This window comes from Dromiciops gliroides, chromosome 4, assembly GCF_019393635.1.
Source record: "Dromiciops gliroides isolate mDroGli1 chromosome 4, mDroGli1.pri, whole genome shotgun sequence".
Lineage (NCBI taxonomy): Eukaryota > Metazoa > Chordata > Mammalia > Microbiotheria > Microbiotheriidae > Dromiciops > Dromiciops gliroides.
In genome coordinates, this window is record NC_057864.1 from 53,859,831 (window position 1) to 53,879,975 (window position 20,145).

The 20,145-nt window shown below is 42.4% G+C and overlaps 1 protein-coding gene across 1 annotated transcript in view; it reads left to right on the forward strand.

Annotated features, from left to right (window-relative positions):
- The window catches only part of DDR2 (discoidin domain receptor tyrosine kinase 2), a 214,340-nt gene that overhangs the window by 128,798 nt on the left and 65,397 nt on the right, over window positions 1-20,145 (forward strand). Inside the window, exon 3 of the mRNA XM_044003928.1 lies at window positions 720-828. Coding sequence (XP_043859863.1) covers window positions 732-828 — 97 coding nt within the window. The 5' untranslated portion in view covers window positions 720-731. The remainder of the gene's footprint in view (window positions 1-719; window positions 829-20,145) is intronic.

The window sequence follows — 20,145 nt, forward strand, 5'->3', positions numbered from 1 at the left end:
TTTTTCCCCATCCAAGTTAATGAACACCCTGAAATCTCTCCATGGATCCCTTGAACACCCTGGGTAAGAACCCCTGGTTTCAAAGACTCCCTTCATTTTACAAGCATGAAAATAGAAGCCTGGAGAGGGGGAGTCATTTGCCTCAGTTAAATTAGGAAAACTAAGAAGAGGACTCTGGTCATTTGGCTCCAGGGGGCTGTATAACTGTTGGTGAATTGATGCTATTTGACCAAAATTCTATGGATTGTATTATAAGTATTGTTGTTGTCAGTTTGAAGCTTCTGTGATTTCAGAATGTTTTAAAATCCCTGCCCTGAGGCCACTCCCAGTTCTTGGGTTCTTGGATTCTAAGCCCTCCGGACAATGAAACCATACTAACATGTAGTGATTGCTAGGGCTTTGGTCTGTGGTTTTTGGCTAAGCCTTGATCAGGGAGTCAGGAGAGGCTGGTCCCAAACCTCGCCTCTGACACTGACCAGCTGTCTAACCTCAATCCAGTCACTTCAATTTTCTGCATTTCTAAAATAGGGGTGATATGATCTGGTTATTCTCTGTAGAGCCCTGTGAGGATCAAATAACATAATGTATATACAGCAATTTCGCAAACCATAAATTTTATATAAATTCTTGGTGTTTTATTTTCACTGTCATACTTACCTTTCTCTCTTTCTCTCTCTCTCTATGTCTCTGTTTCCTTTGTCTTTCCGGTGGGCCTGCAGACTCCAGTGCTGATGCCACCTGCTGAGATGACCCCCTTTTCCAAGCTGCCCTTGGTGCTGCTGCTGCTGCCTCCCATCTTGAGTGGCACCAAAGCTCAGGTTAATCCAGGTAACCCAGCCTTCTGCCATCCTTGCCAGATCCAAGAGAACTTCACAGACAGATGCTATCCCTGAGAATGTTTGCCTTGGGAGCTGCTCTGGCCTAGGTGTCCAGAGGTCATTAATCTCTTTGCTTCTGTGGTAGGGACAGATGTAGTGAGGGCCAAGACCTAAAATGCTTCCTATAAGTATACTTAAATGAGCGGTCACTTCCGACAAGGAGAGAGAGGGAGTTAGAGAAGGGTGAGGGGCAAAGTGCCAGCTCCCACACCTTCAACTTCTGTGAAAAGCAATAAGAAAGGACACTTGGCTACTGCCACAGGGATGTACTGGGCTTGGATTTTCAGGGGTTCCCATGAGCCCTTGTACTGTGATGTTGTGTAGCACCATTGGCACTCCAGGTCTGGAGATGGTCATGGGGCTTTGGCACAATGTGGCCTGTCTTTGACAGGGCACAGCTGTGCTCAAATATTCATCTGAACAAACATTTATTCAGACATTCTAAGAGGAAGCACATGGGCATGTCATCAGGTTCTTGGGGCATGTTGTCTGTTTTGCTTTCTCTATGACGCCTTTGTGGGGAAACTAAAAAATTCTATCTTCCTCTACCTCTTAGTCCAGCAGAAGAGCAAGCCTTGCGAATAATTCCTCAAAGTAAGGAGTTCATGAGGTGGGCAGGTCCAGATCCCAGACAAGGCAGAAATATGTTTTCCTCCTATGCCCTGCTCAGACAATGCCTCTCCAGTATTGGTGTACCATTCATTTCCTTCTCAGATGCATAGAGTCCAGGCTCAGGGTTGGAAGGGACCTTGTTCAGTCATGTCCAACTCTACATGACCCCATGGATGCTGTCCATGGAGTTTTGTTGACAAAGATACTGGTGTGGTTTTCCATTTCCTTCTCCAGTGTGCCCCCATTTTATATATGAGGAACTGAGGTAAATAGGGGTTAAGTGACTTGCCCAAGGTCACACTTATTTGAACTCATGCTTTCTCAACTCCAAATCAGGTATCCACTAAGCTTGCCTATACTCCCCCTGAGTGGTGGTATTTCAAGAAGTTTTTGGACTTAAAAGGAGGTTTCTCCAAAAGAGTCAGACAGGGCACAGATGCATAAAGTGATAGGTCTTTATGATGCTGTGTTTTAATTCACTTAAGGACAGGCCAAAGGCCTAAAAGTGAGACTTTGGGGTTTAAGAGCATGGGGGTCAGGGATAAAAGCAGGATACAACCAGGGAAGCACCTGGGAAGATCTTGGGAGTAAATGTCTTTGGATCATAGTTAGAAACAAAAATGGGGGATCACTGATGGGGGTGCCAGAAAGATGGCCCTTGAAGCTGGCACACCCTGCCTCATCAGCTCAACGTTGCTCCTCCTAATTAAAGGGTAAGGAGGAGCCACAGTCCTTCCCCTCCACTTCAAGGTAACTGGATGATGTAAGCAAGGGCCATGTGGTTTTATGGAAGGGAGAGTGGTGAGTGTCAATCAATCAGTTATCAAACATTTACTAAATACTTATTACATGTCAGGCAACTTGCTAAGTGCTGAGGATACAGAGAAAGGAAAACACATTCCCTGTCCTCAAGGAGCATACATTCTAACGGCAGCTAGGTGTCATAGCAGATAGAGTGCTAGACTTGGGGCCAAAAAGATCCAGATTCGAATCCTGTATCAGACATTTCCTGACTATGTGATCCTTTCTCAGCCTGCATCGCTCATCTGTAAAATGAGCATGATGTTAGCATCTTCCTCATGGGTTATTGTGAGAATCTATGAAATTAAATATGTAAAGTGCTTGCTCATCCCCAATATGCAAATATCTGCATATTTACACTATCTCTACAGAGCAGAAGGAAAGTTATTTGAGAGAGGAAGGCACACACTAGTAGCTTGCAACAGGCAGGGATATGCTAGGAAATGGTTGGCAAGGAACTGGTTCTATACGTGCGCATTGTGGAAGTTTCCAGAAAAAAAAGGCAAGATAGCAGTGGAGGATGTGTATTTAAAGCAGAAGCAATAAGTCAGGGAAACTTTAAAAAAACAGACGTTTTTTAATGACTACAGGTAGTCATTAAATCTTTGCTTGAATGTCTCCAATAACAGGGAACTCATTATTGAATGAGTCAGCTCCTATTCTTTTCAGACAGATCTGCTTTTAAGAACGTTTTCCCTTTTGAATCAAAATCTACCTGACTATTAATTATATTCTATGGGGTGAACCAGAACAATTCTTTAAAAAAATACCCCCTTAAAATGTCAACCTTTCATGCCCCCCAAGACTTCTCTTTTCCAGGTTAAACATTCTCATTTCTTTTGCCTGATCCTTACTTGGCCCTGGTCCCTCTCCATCCCCATCACCTTTCCCCCTTCGCCAACATGCTCCAGTGTGTCATGGCCTCTCCTCAGATCCCTCTTATCTTTACTCTGTGGGATGTCTTTACCTCTTCCTTTCTACTGGCTCCCCCAAAGCCCCAGTCATCCTAATCATGGGCTCTGCTTCTCCCATCTCAATACACCTAGCCATCTGCCTCCATCTGGGGATTCACTTGTGGGACTCCACCCACAAGCTGTCCCTGCCCCAGCTCTGGAGCAGGAGTTGTCACTGGGGCCTGTGAGATCAAGCTGTCTGGGCTCAGGGCATATTCGTGGGGACTTGTGGGAACTGGGCTGCCACGAGGACATTTATGTGACCAAACCAAGACAGCTGGCAGCTTATGACAGGGTGCTAACCCCTGGAACTGAAGCAGAATCTAGTTTGTCCCATGTTTGAAGACAGCAAAGAAAACAGTCTGCCCTCCCCGTTTTTCCTTTCTCCCTCACCCCCAGTGTCTGATGCTTTCTTTGGCCCTTGCTTGCCAGCGGAAAAGAAATGATTTATGGTAGACTGGTCAGGAGCTTGGACTGTTCAAGTCCTTCTTAAGGATTAACCCTCCTCCCTCCACCATCCCTGCAACTGGACCAGCCCAACTATAAAGCAAATAATTCTGCACTGGCTGGTTCTCAAACATGCTTAGTTGTCAAACTTTCCTATCACAGGGCCCCAGAGCATGGCTAATCCATTGCTCAATCACTTAATATTTCAATCAACAAATGCTGACTGAAAGTCCCTTGTTGGACCCCCCTGGGCTTGCTTCCTAGGACCTTGGGTTTGGCCCAGAAAGTCTAATCCTACCACTGGAATCATAGGATTATATTTATAGGAGTTGGAAGGGATGTTAATGGAAATCGAGTCCAATACTCTCATTTTAAAGATGAAGGGACTGGGGCACATGGAGGCTAAGTGACTTGCCAGGTTCACACAGTTAGTAAGCACTGGTGCTTGCTTAGGTGGCATTTGATACTTGCTAAGGTGGGATTTGAATCTGGGTCTTCTTGCCCCACAGTACTGGTCGGTCAGTTAGTTGATCACATATGCAATGTCCCGACTAGCCTTCATCACTCAACTAAATTCTTTTTGACTGGCTTGGTTAACCCTAGAAACTATAAAAAATATGGGTGGGAAGGAAAGATCATCAGGTTGGGACACCTTAGATGAGGATGTCCTTGCTGCGTGATTTCTATTTTCCTAAAGCGTGGGTCTTGACCACGTCATTCTCCCCTCTGCTCAAGAAGCTCAGTGTGTACCCCTCCCATTGCCTCTAGGATAAAATGCAAACTCTACTGTTTAGCTTTTAAATCCCCCCACACTCTGGATTACTAGTTTGCCATACATGACATCTCACCTCCCATCTCAGAATGTACTCTCTCCTCACATCCATCTCATCTAATTAATTTATAATTTATTAATTCCTAGCTTCTTTCAGAGCTCATGTGGCACCTCCTAGAGGGGGGCATACCCTAATTCCAGTTTCCTAATTTCTCTCTGGAAAATTACTTAGTATCTAATTGGTTCTATTCTAATTGGTTTTATTCTACGAGGGTTATTATCCCTGGTAAAATGTAAGATCTTTAAAGGCTATGACTTGATTGTTTGTTTTTCTCTTCCCTTCATCCCCCAGCACCTAAAACAGTACTTAACAAATGCTTGTTGAATGACTGGATGACATTAACCTTTCTGTGCCTCAGTTTCACTTCCTGTAAAAGGGTTGCTCTGGGTGATTTCTAAGGTCCCATCCAAGTTCCATTATTTTACAATCCCATGATCGTGATTACAAAGAAGAGTCTTGCTGTTTCCTAGATGTGAGAGTGTGAAGCACCTACTTGAGTGAAATTATGGGTGGATCATGGTGGCCACTCACTAAATGCTTCTTTGTATGGGTCTCTGAAATATCAAGAGGAACATGCTGTTAGGGCTTTGGAAGCACAGACTGATAATATCCCATCAGCCGTGAAAGTCTAACATTGTCAGAGTTGGAGTTTCCTAGCATGAATGGCCTAGGAAATCAAGGGCTAGAGTAGAATTTCTTATAATACCTGATACCCCTCAAAGGAATGAATCCAGAATTGTATCTGCCAATGTTTAAGTCAGTAAACAATTACTAAGCGCCTACTGTGTGCACTGTTAGTTTTTGGAAAGGAGGAAAAAAGTTTATTTAGCATTTTTTATTTATTCCCCCCATCACATGTAAAAACAATTTTAACATCCATTTTAAAAACTGTATTCCAAATCCTCTCCTTCCCTACCCCTTTAAGAAAGAAAGCAATTCAATATGTTATACATGTGTAGTCATGCAAAACATTTCCATATTAGTCAGGATGTGAAAGAAAACAGACAGGAAAAAAAGTTTAAATAAAACATGCCCCCTGCCCCCAAGCAGCTATGCAAATATGTGGACCACTATGGAGAGAAAATTTAGATTGTAGGAGCAATGACTGGGGGAGGGGAAGGGAACATGATAACTGTCTTCAAGTATTCAAAAGGTTCCCATAACAGCTGGCATGTATTTGGTGCTTTAATATTTGCAAAGCACTTTACATTTTTCTTGCTTGATACCCAAAATAGCTCTGTGAGGTGGGTGTTATTATTATCCCCATTTTACAGATGAGGAAACTAAAACTGAGAGGTTAGTTAAGTAACTTGCCCAGAGTCTCACAATGAGGGAATGTCTGAAGCAGGATTCAAACTCCAGTCTTCCTGATGCCAAGTTCTCTAGCTGCCGTGAGGGATTAGATTAGACTTGTTCTGCTTGGTCCCAGGGGATGGAGAAAACTAGAAGAAAAAAGATGGGAGTTGTACAAAGTAAGATTCCCACTCAATGTAAGGAATGCCTTCCCAGCAATTAAGTGTATCCCAATATGCAACAGGCTGTTTGGGATATAGTGGGTGCTCCCTTACAAGGAGGTCTTCAAGTGGGGAATGGATAGATAACCCTTTAATGGGCATCTTGTAGAGGGTTTTCCTGTCTGGGGTTAGGTTGGACCAAATGGTCTCATAATAACTCAAGAAACATTTGTAAAGTGCCTACTATGTACAAGGGGCTGAGGTTACAAAATGAAAAACAAAAATAGGGACTCTGCCCTCAAGGAGCTTACAATCTACTAGGGGGAATAAGCACTATCTAAATGAATGTGCTTCAAGGTAAGGGCAAAGGTAAGGTCTAGACCCAAGTGCCACAAGTAATAGCAGGAAGCAAAAATCTTTTTCGGCTAAGAAGATTGTCCATGTGCTTACTGATACATCGAAGTCAGGAGGGACCATGATCCATCTAGCTCCTGACCACAGTGACATGTCATAGAAGGAAGGGGAACAGGAAATAAGAATCTTTGTAACAAACAGTTATTTCAAAGGCATTCCTGATACTGGGTCCATGAGATCATCATATGATAGATGGCCATCAAGTCCAATCCCCCCATTTTTATAGATTAGGAAACTGAGGCTCGGATTTTCCCACTGATTGTCCTAGATTTGAAATCTCTCATCTACTCCCTGACTTTTGAGCATTGGTCTCAGTTCTGTTGATTCTAGCATTGCAGGATGCCCAAGTCCTGATCTAGCCAGGACTTTGGTTTATGCTTCCTGAGTGTTTGAATTCTGACTTAGCTGCTACTCATGGGACTTTGGGCAAGCCACTGAATCTCTTTGAGCCTCAGTTTCCTCATTTGTAAAATGGGGTAGTGATGGTCATGAATGACATCTAAGTCCCTTCCAGCTCCAAGTCACTGATCCTATGATAGCCTAAAGAGTGTGCATTTTAAAAAGTGTGCGTTTTATCCTCTAGACAATAGTGAGTCACTGAAGGTTTTTTGAATAGAGGAGAAGCATGGTAAGAATTATACTTTAGTAAGATCCCTTTGGCAGCCAGGCAAAGAGTTGACTGGAGAAAAGGAGTAGCTAGAAGCCCATTACAAGTGGTCCAGATGAGAAAGATGAATTAATGTGGTGGCAGTATAACTGGTAGAGTTGGCAATAGGGAGGTGCAGATATTGCCAAGGAAGAATCAACCAGGGATGGAAAATGATGGATATAGAGAATTATGGAAAGGCAGGTCTTAAAGACAATTCTGAGATTTTGAATCTAGATGACTGGGAGGTTGGTGGGATCAGGAAATTTGGGAGGGGAGAGGTTTTGGCAAGGAAATCTGTAGGGCAGGGAAAATTTGGGGCAATTCAAATTCGAGATTCATGAGAGACTTTCAAGTGGAGATTAAAGAATCATACATTTAGAGCTGGAAAGGACCTTAGAGACATCTATTCCAACACCTTCATTTTGGAAATAAGGAAACAGAGACGGAAGGGTTGAGTAACTTACTCAAAGCCACACAGTAGCAAATGTCAGGAGTCAGGATTTCAAGTCGTATCTTCTGAACCCAAATCTAGTTATTCTTCACCACATTGCTTAATGATGCTAGTTGAAGCTATATAGTGAATGAGGACACTAAGGGATAACATGAAGAGAAGGGAGAGAACTCAGGACAGAACCTTAGGGGAACTCCCCCACACAGGGAGAAATAGCAACCACAAAAGCCTGAAAAGGAGAAATGAGAGTGGGAAGGTTGGAGAGCAAGGAGAGAGCCTTATCACAAAAGCCAGAGGATAGAAGAGGATGAAGAAAGTAGAGGTAGCTGTCAGGGTCAAATCCTGTTGAAAAGGCAAGGAGGAGGGGGCAGCTAGATGGCACAGTGGTTAAAGCACTGGCCCTGGATTCAGAGGTACCTGAGTTCAAATCCGGCCTCAGATACTTGACACTTATTAGCTGTGTGACCCTGGGCAAGTCACTTAACCCCCCTTGCCTGCAAAAGAAAAAGAAAAAGAAAAAGAAAAGGCAAGGAGGAAGAGGAAGAGAAGGACTGGAATCACTTAGACCCAAAGAAGAATCCAACTGGCAGATTGGAAAGGATGCTAGAGATATAGCTTTGTCTATAATAAGCACTTGGCCAACATTTAGATTAATGACCAAAGTTGGATTCGGCCCTCTCCTTTCACAGACAAGAAAATGAAGACCTTGAGAGATAAAAAGACTACTTGCTCAAGGTCACACAGCTAATTAATGGTAGAAACAGGACTAGATTTGGGTCTTTTCTCTAAAGAAGCAATTGAACTGGACAATTTGGAGGGTATGGGACCTTGGAGAAAGCAGTTTCAATAGAGTGGTAGAAAAGGAAGTCAGACTATAAGGGCTTGAGAAGTGAGTGGGTGGTGAGGCAGGGAAGGCAGTGAGGATAAACTATTCTGCCTAGAAGTTTAGCAGTGAACAAAAGCTAGTGAGATGAGATGTTTGTTTATTTCAGATTTGAAGAGCCTGAATATGTCTATAAGCAATGGGGAAGGAGACACTAGAACTAGGACAGTTGGAGATAAGAGAGAGGAGAAAGGAAAGATGAGAGAGACAGACAACAGACAGAGTGAGAGAGACAGAGACAGAGATAGACAGAGAGCAGAAGGAGAGAGAAACAAGCAGATAGAGGCAGAGAAAGAGAGATAGGGAGAGAAAGGGAGAGAGAGAAAAGGAAAGAAAGAGAAGAGAGAAGGGGAGAGAGAGGGAGAGAGGAGAGGGATGGAGGGAGGAAGAGAGGGGGGAGAAAATGAGAGAGAATAGGAATGAAATTGAATAATGAGTTGATCTAGGTCTCTGAAGATACTGGAGGGAATGATCAGGTAGCTCAAATGGAGGCCTTAGTCTTAGTAAGTCATACTCTTAAGCCAAAAGGAAGGAATGGATAAGGGGTGAAGATATGGAAAGGTTTCCAGGTGTGAAGATGAGATAACAAAGCATGACAGATGACTTCAATTTTCCCAGTAAAATAAGAAGTGAGAACCTAGACTGGGGAAGAGGTAGAGACAGAGTTGGGTGTTTGTAAGTCAGATGTATGTCATCATCTTGGTCCATACTGTGTTATTCTCCTGGGCTTCCCCAAATCCAGGAAGTTAAGGACAAAGTTAGGCCAGCTGATTGCGGAAAATGGTGGATGTTTGAGGTGGAGTGATTAGCAGTTCTATTTTACTCAACCTTTGGGAGGCACTTGTGGTCATGGCTGGAGAAGCTTGTAGAAAGTAGGGGGACACAACCTCTCTGATCATCGGTTTCCTTATCTGTAAAAATGGAGTTAATAATACTTATGCTACCTATATTGATGGATTGTTGTGAGAATCAGCTGAAATAAAGTATGCAAAGCACTTTGTCAATCCTAAAGCAGGATCTATATATGAAGTATTATTATTCTTTCCCACTCCTGCCAGTCAAGGTTTGGAACTGTTGGACTTTCAGGCAATGTTCAAGCTGAGAAAATGATTCTTCAGGCCCTGGTCACTCAGCCTGTTGGTGCTGATTTGACATTCATCAAGCCCATATTAATGTCCTAGTTGCCTGACCCTCCACCAGGTTTGGACTTCCCTGAGGCTGGTGATACATTCCCTAATGAGTTAGTGTATCTCACACTTTCATCGTGTATTTCATCACATCCAATATATTTATTCAACAAACATATATAAAATATATACTATGCAAAGCACACTACATTAGGTACTATGGACATAGAGACAAAAATTAAAGCTGGCCTTGTCCTCAAAAAACTTGCATTCTATTGGGTGGTACAACACAAATGCAGATGAGTAAATATAAAATAATTTGAGTGGAGAGAGGACAACTGTTGGGGAAGGAGAGGAGAGATGGGTAGTCAGAAATAACTTGGGGGTAGCTAGGTGGTGCAGTGGATAAAACACTGGTCCTGGAGTCAGGAGAACCTGAGTTCATATCTGGCCTCAAACACTTGACACTTAGTAGCTGTGTCACCCTGGGCAAGTCACTTAACCCTCATTGCCCTGAAAAAAAAAAAAAGAAAGAACTTGATACTTCAGAAAACTTGTCATAGTAGTCTACCCTCATAATATTTTCCAAAAATACTTTGTAGAGCTCAATACCCACTCCCCCACTTTGAGGACAAGCCCTTAGCATCCATTCCCCCAATCTTCCCACAAAGCCCACTTGTGGATATAGGTCATCAGTGACAATACATAACCATCCCAAGTCACCTGAAATCATTTCCAACTACTCATTCTTCCACCTAGTAAATATATAGATGGAAAATCATTTATTAAGCATTTACTATGGTTCAGGCCCTGTGCACTGGAAATATAAACATAAGCATTCAAAAGTATCTTTGCCCTCAAGAAATTTATATTCTAACAGGGACAGTAGCTACAGGGAAGTGATGTCTAGGGAGGAGCAATTGGTTGACATGACCTGTCCTGGAACAGTAATGTTGCTTTGATTACTGTTCTCAGACATAGGGTTAGAAAGAAGAAGGGGAGTAGAGAGGGTATGAGTGCAGAGGTAGTCTTAGATCCAGGGAAAATAAGATGAATACTTCCCCATCAAAGCCTGAGTCTTCACGTGTATAACAAAGGCATGATAATCTGAAAATTCTTCTTCATGTTTGATTTCAGAGAGTAACACATTGTTGTGTCAGTCCCCTGCCCCTTCTATAATTTTCTCCACTGGTCTGGGTAGATGAGGAGTCAATGGATATATTCTTTTTTTATGCACTTACATGTGTCCTTGTTGTTTCCTCTAGAATGTAAGCTCCTTGAACACAGGAACTGATTCAGTGTTTGTCTAGGTATCTGTAGAACTTAGCACAGTGACTCTCATACAGTAGATGTTGAATAAATGTTTGCTGAAATGAATTGTTGGGTTTCTCTTTGGCACAGACACCACCATTATCCTTTTCCCAGCTTTGCCTCCCACCCCAATCTTGAAGCAAGAGTTTATTTCTTGGTTTCAGTTTCCTGACAATGGGTTAGTCCTATTGCTCCCCAGCGCTGAGATAATCAATGTGGTTTTAGTTGGCCTGGAGCAAGGCCTTTCTTTTGTTGAGAGATAACAAGGCATAAAGAGACCTCCCTAGTAGAGTTTCTCTTGGGGGGGGGATGGGAATGGGGAGATGCCAGATGCTGATCCCATATGTGTGTTTGTTTATTGACTTCTGCCTCAGCATGGGCTCTGGGATCCAGCCTTCCCATAAAAGTCTCTTCCCCTAGAGATACTGGAAAATTATTTGCATCTTCTACCCTTTGTGTGGGTTAGCTATAGAATTACAGAAACCTAGAACATCAGGGCTATAAGGCACCTTAGAGGAGATCTAGTCCATGACCCTCCCTCCTTCCCTTCCTTTTAAAACATTTTTTTAGAGATGAGGAGATGAAGATCGAGGTAAATCGATTGACTCAAGGTCACAAAAGCTAGTAAGTGAATTAGAATTCATATATCTTCTGACTTTAAAGTCAAGATTCTTTCCACTACACCATACTGCTTTCCTTTAAGTTAGATCATTAGACTCTAAGCTCCTTGAGGAAAGGGACTGTCTTTGTTCTTTTTTTTGTCATGGGGCAGCTAGGTGGTGCAGTGGATAGAACACTGGCCCTGAATTCAGGAGGACCTGAGTTCAAATCTAGCCTCAGGCAGTTAACACTTACTAGCTGTGTGACCCTGGGCAAGTCACTTAACCCTCATTGCCTGGGAAAAAGAGAACTTGTCATCAGGATGAAAAGTCATTCATTCCCTCAATAAACATGTATTAAGCACCTACTATATGCAAGATACTGTATTAGAGAATGAAAATGCAAAGATGAAAAATAATAAAATCCTTTGTTCTTAATAAATTTACAATCTATTAGAGGGGATACAAAATGCACACAAAAAACAAAATTCAAATAACAACAATAATAATAATAGCAAGAAGAAGAGGAAAAGGAGGAGGAGGAGGAGGAGGAGGAGGAGGAGGAGGAAGAGGAGGAAGAGATAGATCTCAATAAAGGGCTCTAGGAAACTTAAGAGTGGACGCTTTCAGATGGGGGAACAAGGAAAGGCTACCCATAAGAGCTGGTATCTGAGCTGATCCATGAAAGGAAATGAGCAAAGGACCAAGATAAGAGGGGACTGCAATGCAGATGTGGGGATGGCTTATGTAAGTGCAGAGATGAGAGATGAAATGTCAAGGTCAAGGAACAGTGAGTAGTTCACTGACTGGAACAGAGAGTACGTGAAATGGAATAATGTGAAGTAAGGTTGGAAGCATAGGTTAGAGCCAGCTTGTAAAGGGCTTTAAATGCCAGGCTAAGGAGTTTGTATTTTACCCTGTCGGCAATGGGGCACAGACAAGAAGAGCCCTGTGCATTTAGAAGATTCTTCTGGCTTGTCATCACTGGAATAGATGCCTTAGTAAGAATATAGTTTCTTCCTAACATTTGGCTCTTTTCAAAGTGGTGGTACTTAACTGGCATTGTGGCTCAACAGGTAGCATTTATGTAGAGCTTACTGTGTGCCAGGCATTGCACTAAGGGTTTATAAGTATTATCTCATTTTATCCTTACAACAATCCTGGGAGGTAGGTGCTATTATTTACCCCCATTTTAAAGATGAGAAAACTGAGGTAAACAAATTAAGTGACTTGCCCAGGGTCACACAACTACTAAGTGTCTGAGGATAGAATTCAAGTCTCCCTGACTCTAGGCTTGATGCTCCATAAACTGTTCCAGTGAAAAGAAGGTGGTCCTGGGAGTCAGGGCGGCTGGTTTGTAATCCTGCATCTACCATTAGGTAACTCTGTGATGCTATGGAAGTTACTTATATATCTTCCATTAGATTGAAAGCTTCTTCAGAGCAGGGATGATCTTTTACCTTTCTTTGTATTCTCAGAATTTAGTACAGTGCCTGGCACATAGTAGGCACTTAATCAATGCTTGTTAACTGACTGGTTTTGATGGATTCAACTTCTATGTCCCCTCAGTTTCCTCACTTGTAAAATTTTAAAATTCAAATTCAGTAATTATTTATTAAGTCTTTACTCTATCCAGGTACTGCGCTACATGCTGGAGATATAAAGACAGATATACCCGAAATTCTCTTCTCAAAAAGATAAGAATCTAACTGGAGGGAGATATTGGATGATGAGTACACAGATGATGACATGAGACAGAAGGTGGTCAGAGTGTAAAGGGGAGCTCCTGCTCCAGCTATCCATCCATCCATCCATCCATCCATCCATCCATCCATCCATCCATCCATCCATCCATCCATCCATCCATCCATCCATCCATCCATCCATCCATCCATCCATCCATCCATCTATCTATCTATCTATCTATCTATCTATCTATCTATCTATCTATCCATCCCTCATTAGATATAAGCTCCTTACAAGTGGAGATTATTTGGACCTGTATTCCCAGTGCCTATCATTGAGTAGGCACTTAATGGATTCATATTGATTAATTGAGAGATTGGAAGCAATACCAGGTAGGAGATTATTTCCAAAGTCCAGAGGAGAGGTAAGGAGTGCCTGAACAATGGAGGCCATGGTATGAGTAGGAAAGCAGGATTCCAGAGATGCCGGCAAAACCTACCTCAGGGTGTTATCGCAAGTAATAAATGAGAGATAGAAATGAAAGTGGTTTGAAAAACACCAACTGCAATGCCAACATGAAGTGATATAATTAGGAAAAAAGAAAATGAAACAACCACAAACCCCACAGAACCACAGCTTCCACCAAGCCGACGACAGAGGGGAAAAAATAGGAGAGCTGATAGTGGAGTCAGTCAGTGATTGGGAGAGTTCACTGCAAATGCCACTAGAGACTCAAGTTGCCTGTTGGACATGGGGGTTTACATCAGTTTGGAGCCCTGGCCATTCTGACACTCCGCAAGTGGATTCCGAGTCTGTGGTCCAGGGCATAGCATATCTTTTGCAGTCAATTCATCTGAGGAGAATTGTCTGTTTGTTGACTTAGCCTTTTTATAACTCTCTAAGTGCCTGGCCAACAAATCTGTTTGAATAGTGTGGATGTGGCAAAATGTGCCTCCCAGAGTTCTTAGATGGTTTGGATGTATACAGAGTAAAATAAAATAAAATTGAAGAGAGGTCTAGAGCATCCAAAATATTGAGAGTTTTTATGGGCTTAAGTGAGGTGACGACCCAACTCTCTTCTTCTTTCTTCTTCTTCCTTCTTCTTCCTTCTTCTTCCTCCTCCTCTTCCTATTTCATGGCCAGGACTTATCAGGGTAGCAAAGCCTTTGGGTCTTCAGGAAATAAAACTCTGTTATGGAGGCTTGAGCTCTCAGCCTCAGTTTCCTCATCTGTAAAATGGACTGTGACCTCTAAGGTCCTTTCCTGTGAGCCTTTATACTTACTTTTGCTCCTAAATTATCTTCCAATGCACTCACTATAACCTTGTGCAAAGTCAAGGTGTCTCTCAGTACCTTTTCACTCTCTTTATCAAAAGGCAGATATCAATGGGTAACCTGACTTTTCTCAGAATAAATCCTCAACATGTTACACTGTGAGCTAGCAATAGCACCTTCCCTGTATAGAGGGGGAACAAGGCTTAGATACCGTTACACTGTGAGACATTATTTGATATCTTCCCTATATAAATTGGAGAAACACAGCTTAGAGCGTTATACTCTGAGAAGAGGTGGAATAGTTTATTGCAGGGATCCTTAAACTTTTTCCACTCATGACCCTTTTTACCCAAGAAGTTTTTAATGTGACCCCAGGGTATATAGGCATATAAAATAGGTATGCATAACCTTTTACTGTTACCAAATTTTTTTTGCAACCCCCACATTCAGGGGTCTCAACCCATAATTTAAGAAGCTAGGGTTTAATGGGTAGAGTACTGGACTGGTGGGGTAGCTAGATGGCACAGTGAACAGGAATCAGAAAGACCTGAGTTCAAATCCTGCCTCAGACATTTACTAGCTGTGTGACCCTGGGCAAATCACTTAACCCTCTTTGCCTCAATTTCCTCATCTTTCAAATGAGCTGGAGAAGGAAATGAAAATCACTCCAGTATCTTTGACAAAAAACAAGGGAACAAACAAAAACAAATGGATTCAGGAAGAGTCAGAAATAACTGAACAAGGACAACAACTGGATTGTTAGAGAATTGGGTTGGGGTCTGAATTCGAATTCCTTTTCTATCTAAGCTTATGGTGTGGTCTGGAGCAAGTCCCTTCCTCTCTCTGGCTGAAGTTTAGTTTTCTTACCCATTAAACACGATCACAGGACTAAGTGGTATCTACAGTTTTTTCTAGCTTTCCGGCTCTGCATTTATTTGTGGGTCACTAGAGGGGCTCAGGTCCCCTAATTTCCTGTTTGGAATTCCATCTACTGAGGCAAAGTATTCCCTCTAGAACCCCACTGAGAGAAGGAAGGCTAGAGTGATTTTCTCACAAAGGGGCAGCCCTGAAAGGTTACTGATAATGTCCTCCTGTTGATTTTTTTTTTTGCCCCTCCAGATTCTCCCAGATAGCAAATGGTTTTGGAGATGTGCCCTGACCACTTTTACAGGCTGGATGCCTTTGGTTCTCCTGCTTTCTGACTTGGGGTGGTCAAAAGCCTTCTCACAGGAGGTTAAAGACTGCTTAGACTAACAAAATATTGTTTTGCCTGTTTTAAAAAAAATCAAAAAAACAAATCCCGAAGTACTTAATTCATAGATAGAAAGTCAGGAAACAGATACGGAAATAAGATCTGTTTCCATGTGATAGTTAAAGGCGGAACACAATAATCTTTGTTTGCTTAAATTAGACTTTATACCTTGATTGTAGGTGTCAACAGATAATGTTAATTGAACTTGGGTTTCTTATCTTGAAAAGAAACAGTGGAAAATGGAGACTTACTTCCAGTGCATTTTCCTTTACTGTGGCCAATTACACTCAATAAAGAGAACATTTTATTCAATTTGATTCAGTTAGCATTTATTAAACAAACATCCACTATGTGGGGAAAAAAATTAAAAGTTCCTGCCCTCAAGGCTCTTATATTCTATCAGATTTTAATTAGATAATTAATAGAGGATAATGTGAAGAGGGAGAGAACAGGAACTATTAGGGGGCTCAGAAAAAACCTTTCCAGAGGAGGTGACCCATGAACTAAGTCTTGAAGAAAGCTAAAGATTCTAAGAAGTAAAGGTGAGGAGGGAGTGCATTCTAGGCATGTGGGACAGCCTGTACAAGTGCACACAGCAGGGAGATGGAATACTGAATGTAGGCAACAATAAATAGACCAGTTTGGCTGGAAGACAGAGTGTGTGAAGGTCAGTAGTGTACAATGTCTGAGAAGGCAGGCTGGAGCCACATTGTAAAAAGCTTCGAGTGTTAAAGTGAGGAATTTGGATTTTTATCCTAAAAGAAAAAGGCAGCCACTGATGACTTTTTGGTGAGGCAATCAGGGTTAAGTGACTTGCCCAGGGTCATACAGCTTGTAAGTGTCAAGTGTCTGAGGCCAGATTTGAACTCAGGTTCTCCTGAATCCAAGGCCGGTGCTTTATCCACTGTGCCACCTAGCTGCCCCACCACTGATGACTTTTGAGCAAGTAGTGTGCCATGATTATACTTTTGCTTTATCTTTGTTGTTGTTCAGTCATTTCAGACTCTTTAACCCCATCTGAGGTTTTCCTGGCAAAGACATTGGAGTGGTTTGCCATCGTTCCTCCAGCTCATTTTACAGATGAGGAAACTGAGGCAGAGGGTCCAAATAACTTGCCCAGGGTCACACAGTTCATAAGTGTCAGGCCAGATTTGAAGTCAGGAAGAAGAGTCTTCTTGACTGCAGCCCTAGGACCGTATCCATCATGCCACCTTGCTTTAGGAAGGTTATTTTGGTAGCTGTGTGGAGAATGGATTTGAAAGGAGGAAAAACCAGAAGAATGAAGATAAATGAGTAAGCTATTGTGAGGGTCTAGCTAAAATACTGTCAACCCTGACCAAATGACCAAAGAGTCACAGAGGTCGCACGACCGCCTGTGGTCTCTAAACAAAATTTTTAAAAACCACACACAAAAACTCCAGAGAGCTCAGAGAAGTAGTGTGCCAACTGCCAGCTCTGAGAAAACAAAATAAATCACCAGAGAGCCACGGCAGCTACGGAACTGATGTTAACTCTAAAAAACCCAGAGAACTAACACAGGTTATCACAACCAATAAAACAAAACTAAACCAAGGAGCCAACAGTGGTTATAAGCAAAAAGCTTTCTGTATTCCTTTGGATAAGGGAAACTAGACACATATGTACCAGGGCCCTTTCCAGTAGGAGACCCGAGGCAGTGGGGGCAAAGCTCGGTACTTATACCTATAGTCATGCAGTGAGCTATAGCCCTGACAATGAGGGGTAACAGCAACAAGGAGACAATTTTGATTCACAGCAGGACGCCATGACCTGAACATGGGTACTACAGATGCTTGTCCAAACTCAGGAACCGACTGATGCTGGTACTAAAGATTTCTGGGATTTTGCTGTGGCTGAGATCATCCAGAGGGTGAGCACAAAGGATTGTTATGCCAGCCTCAGGACACAATTTGCCCGATGGACCTTACCCCTGAAAAATAGGGTTTCTCTTAATAGTAAAAAACAAAAAACAAAAAAAACAAGCCAGGAGTGAAAAGAGAGGGGTGGTTTTGGCATAGGGATCCTAATGAGGGTCTAAACTGAAGTGGTAAGTAAAAAGAAAGGGATAGCGGCAGCCAGGTGGTACAGTGGATAGAGCACTGGCCCTGGATCCAGGAGGACCTGAGTTCAAATCCAGCCTCAGACACTTGACACTAGCTGTGTGACCCTGGGCAAGTCACTTAACCCCAATTGCCTCACAAAAAAAAAAAATAAAATAAGGTATGTACATAGTTTGGGGGCAGCTAGGTGGTGCAGTGGATAGAGCACTGGCCCTGGAGTCAGGAGGACCTGAGTTCAAATCCGGTCTCAGACACTTAACACTTACTAGCTGTATGACCCTGGGCAAGTCACTTAACCCCAGTTGCCTCACAAAAAAAAAAAAAGGGAAAGCTCTAAGTTAGGTCATAAAGGAAGATTAGACAAAGCTTGGGAACTAATTGTATTTGAGGGTGAGGAAGAATGAAGGGTCAAGAATGGCTCCAAGGTTGTAAACCTGGCTTAATTGGAAGGCCTTAATAGAAATAGGAATTTTTAGAGGAGGGGCTAGTTTTGGGGGAAAGATAATAAGTTCTGTTTTAGATGTTGAGCTTGAGGCAAATTATCAGGCAGTTGATAAAATGAGACTAGAGTTCTAGAGAAAAATGACGTTTGGATTTGTAGATTTAGAAGTCATTTTCAGAATGATGATAATTGCACCTATAGGAATGGATGAGATCACCACAAAAAAAGAAGAGGGAAAAGGAAATGGGTTTGGGGGACAAGCATAATTAGGAGGCAGAATATGGATGATGATCCAGTCAAAGACTGGTCAGACAAGTAGGCAGAGAACAAGGAAACTAATGATCAGCCTTGGCAATAGGAGTGTTAATGGGACAATAATTCAGGATAATTGTTCTTTCCTCATCGTGAACGTGAGCTAGCATTCTATTTATCTGTTAGCATTACTTAAATACAAAGTAGTAAAAGGGTTCATTGAATTACCAAAGACCCTAATAACTAGGAATAAGAATAAATCAAACCATAAGCTTATGAAAAGCACCTACTGTGTGTCAGGCATAAGAGATTTATTATCTATAGAGTGTTTATAACCATTTCTTATAATCATTCGTATCTTCTAACCACCAAATATCTGTTTTAGCCTGGAATGCTCTCTGGCTCTCAATAGCATGGTCATTATAAACTCTAACTTCCAAGAATTTTAAGCATATGACACTGAGGTGAACCCTGGTTGGTTTGTTTGTTTTTTGTAACCACCTCTGAGGCAATGTTTTATAGTAAAAGATCCTTCACTGGAATTCAGTTCTCAGTTCTGCTATCTAGTTCCTGTGGTCAGGTTACTTCTCTTGTCAAGCCTCAGTTTCCTCATCTCTAGAATAAGGTGGTTGACTCGATCACCAAGCTCCCTTATAGTCCTAACAGTTAATCATTCTATTAAACCCAAAACACTGGGTCTGACCTCTGGTCTTCACTTAAAACTACCTTTCCCTACAAAGAACAGCCCAACCAGACTCAAAAAGCACTGATATAACAAAAACAACAACAGCTAACATTTATATAGTGCTTTAAGGTTCGTAAAGCACTTTACAGACATCTCATCATAGTCCCACAACATCCCTGGGAGGTAGGTGCTATTGCTATCCCCAAAAGTGAAGGTGAGGGTTACACAGTAAGTATCTGAGGCAGGATTTGAAGTCAGCTCTTTCTGACTCCAGGCAGAATTGACCAAGGATGACACTAGTTGGGAGTAGGAAGCAATGATGTTGATAAAAGGCTGATGATGCAGTTTATGGAGAATTCTAGGCCTCTGTGCTCTTCCTGGCTCCTGGGACATGCCTTTTGGATGGTTTGTTGCTAACCCCCCAGAGGAAGGTTTAGGGGAAGAGAAGGTTAAAATCTGTTGTATAGTACTGGGTAATAGGAGTGTTTTTGATTATCTGTTAATTCCGAGCTCTGTCTGTTCCCACGCTAATGTGGATAATTGAATGTTGGCTCTCCTTGCCTCCTGCTATTGGGACCAGGGCTTAACTCTTCCATGATGTTGTCAGAGCTTGGCTCTGGTGGCATTCTTCAGATGGAATCACCTGGCAGGATGAGGTGACTTTGAATACTTCTATGAGTACCAGGAGTGGGATGAGGGGAAGGGAGGGGCTCATTCTTTTAATATAAAATGTCTAGTGGAACTCAGTAGCAGAGGCCTGCTTTATCACTTGGCTGCTGACCTTAGGGTCATGCTGAGGAGGGAACTTCAGGATGAAGAGTTCTGGTGGAAACATAACCACACCAAGGTATAACAACCTCTGCAAAGTAGATCAGGCAGGGCCTCCAGGGGCATGGGCTGCTGGATCTCTCCTCCCTCCATAAAAGTAGAAAAAAATGTAGGCGCCCAATTCCCTACCCCAGGCTAACTTCCATGGGAAGAGATGGGGCAGCTCATATCTTTGGGTAGTCCCTCCCCTGGAGAAATCATAATGATGTGCCCAAAAGATGCTTCTAGAGACTGAA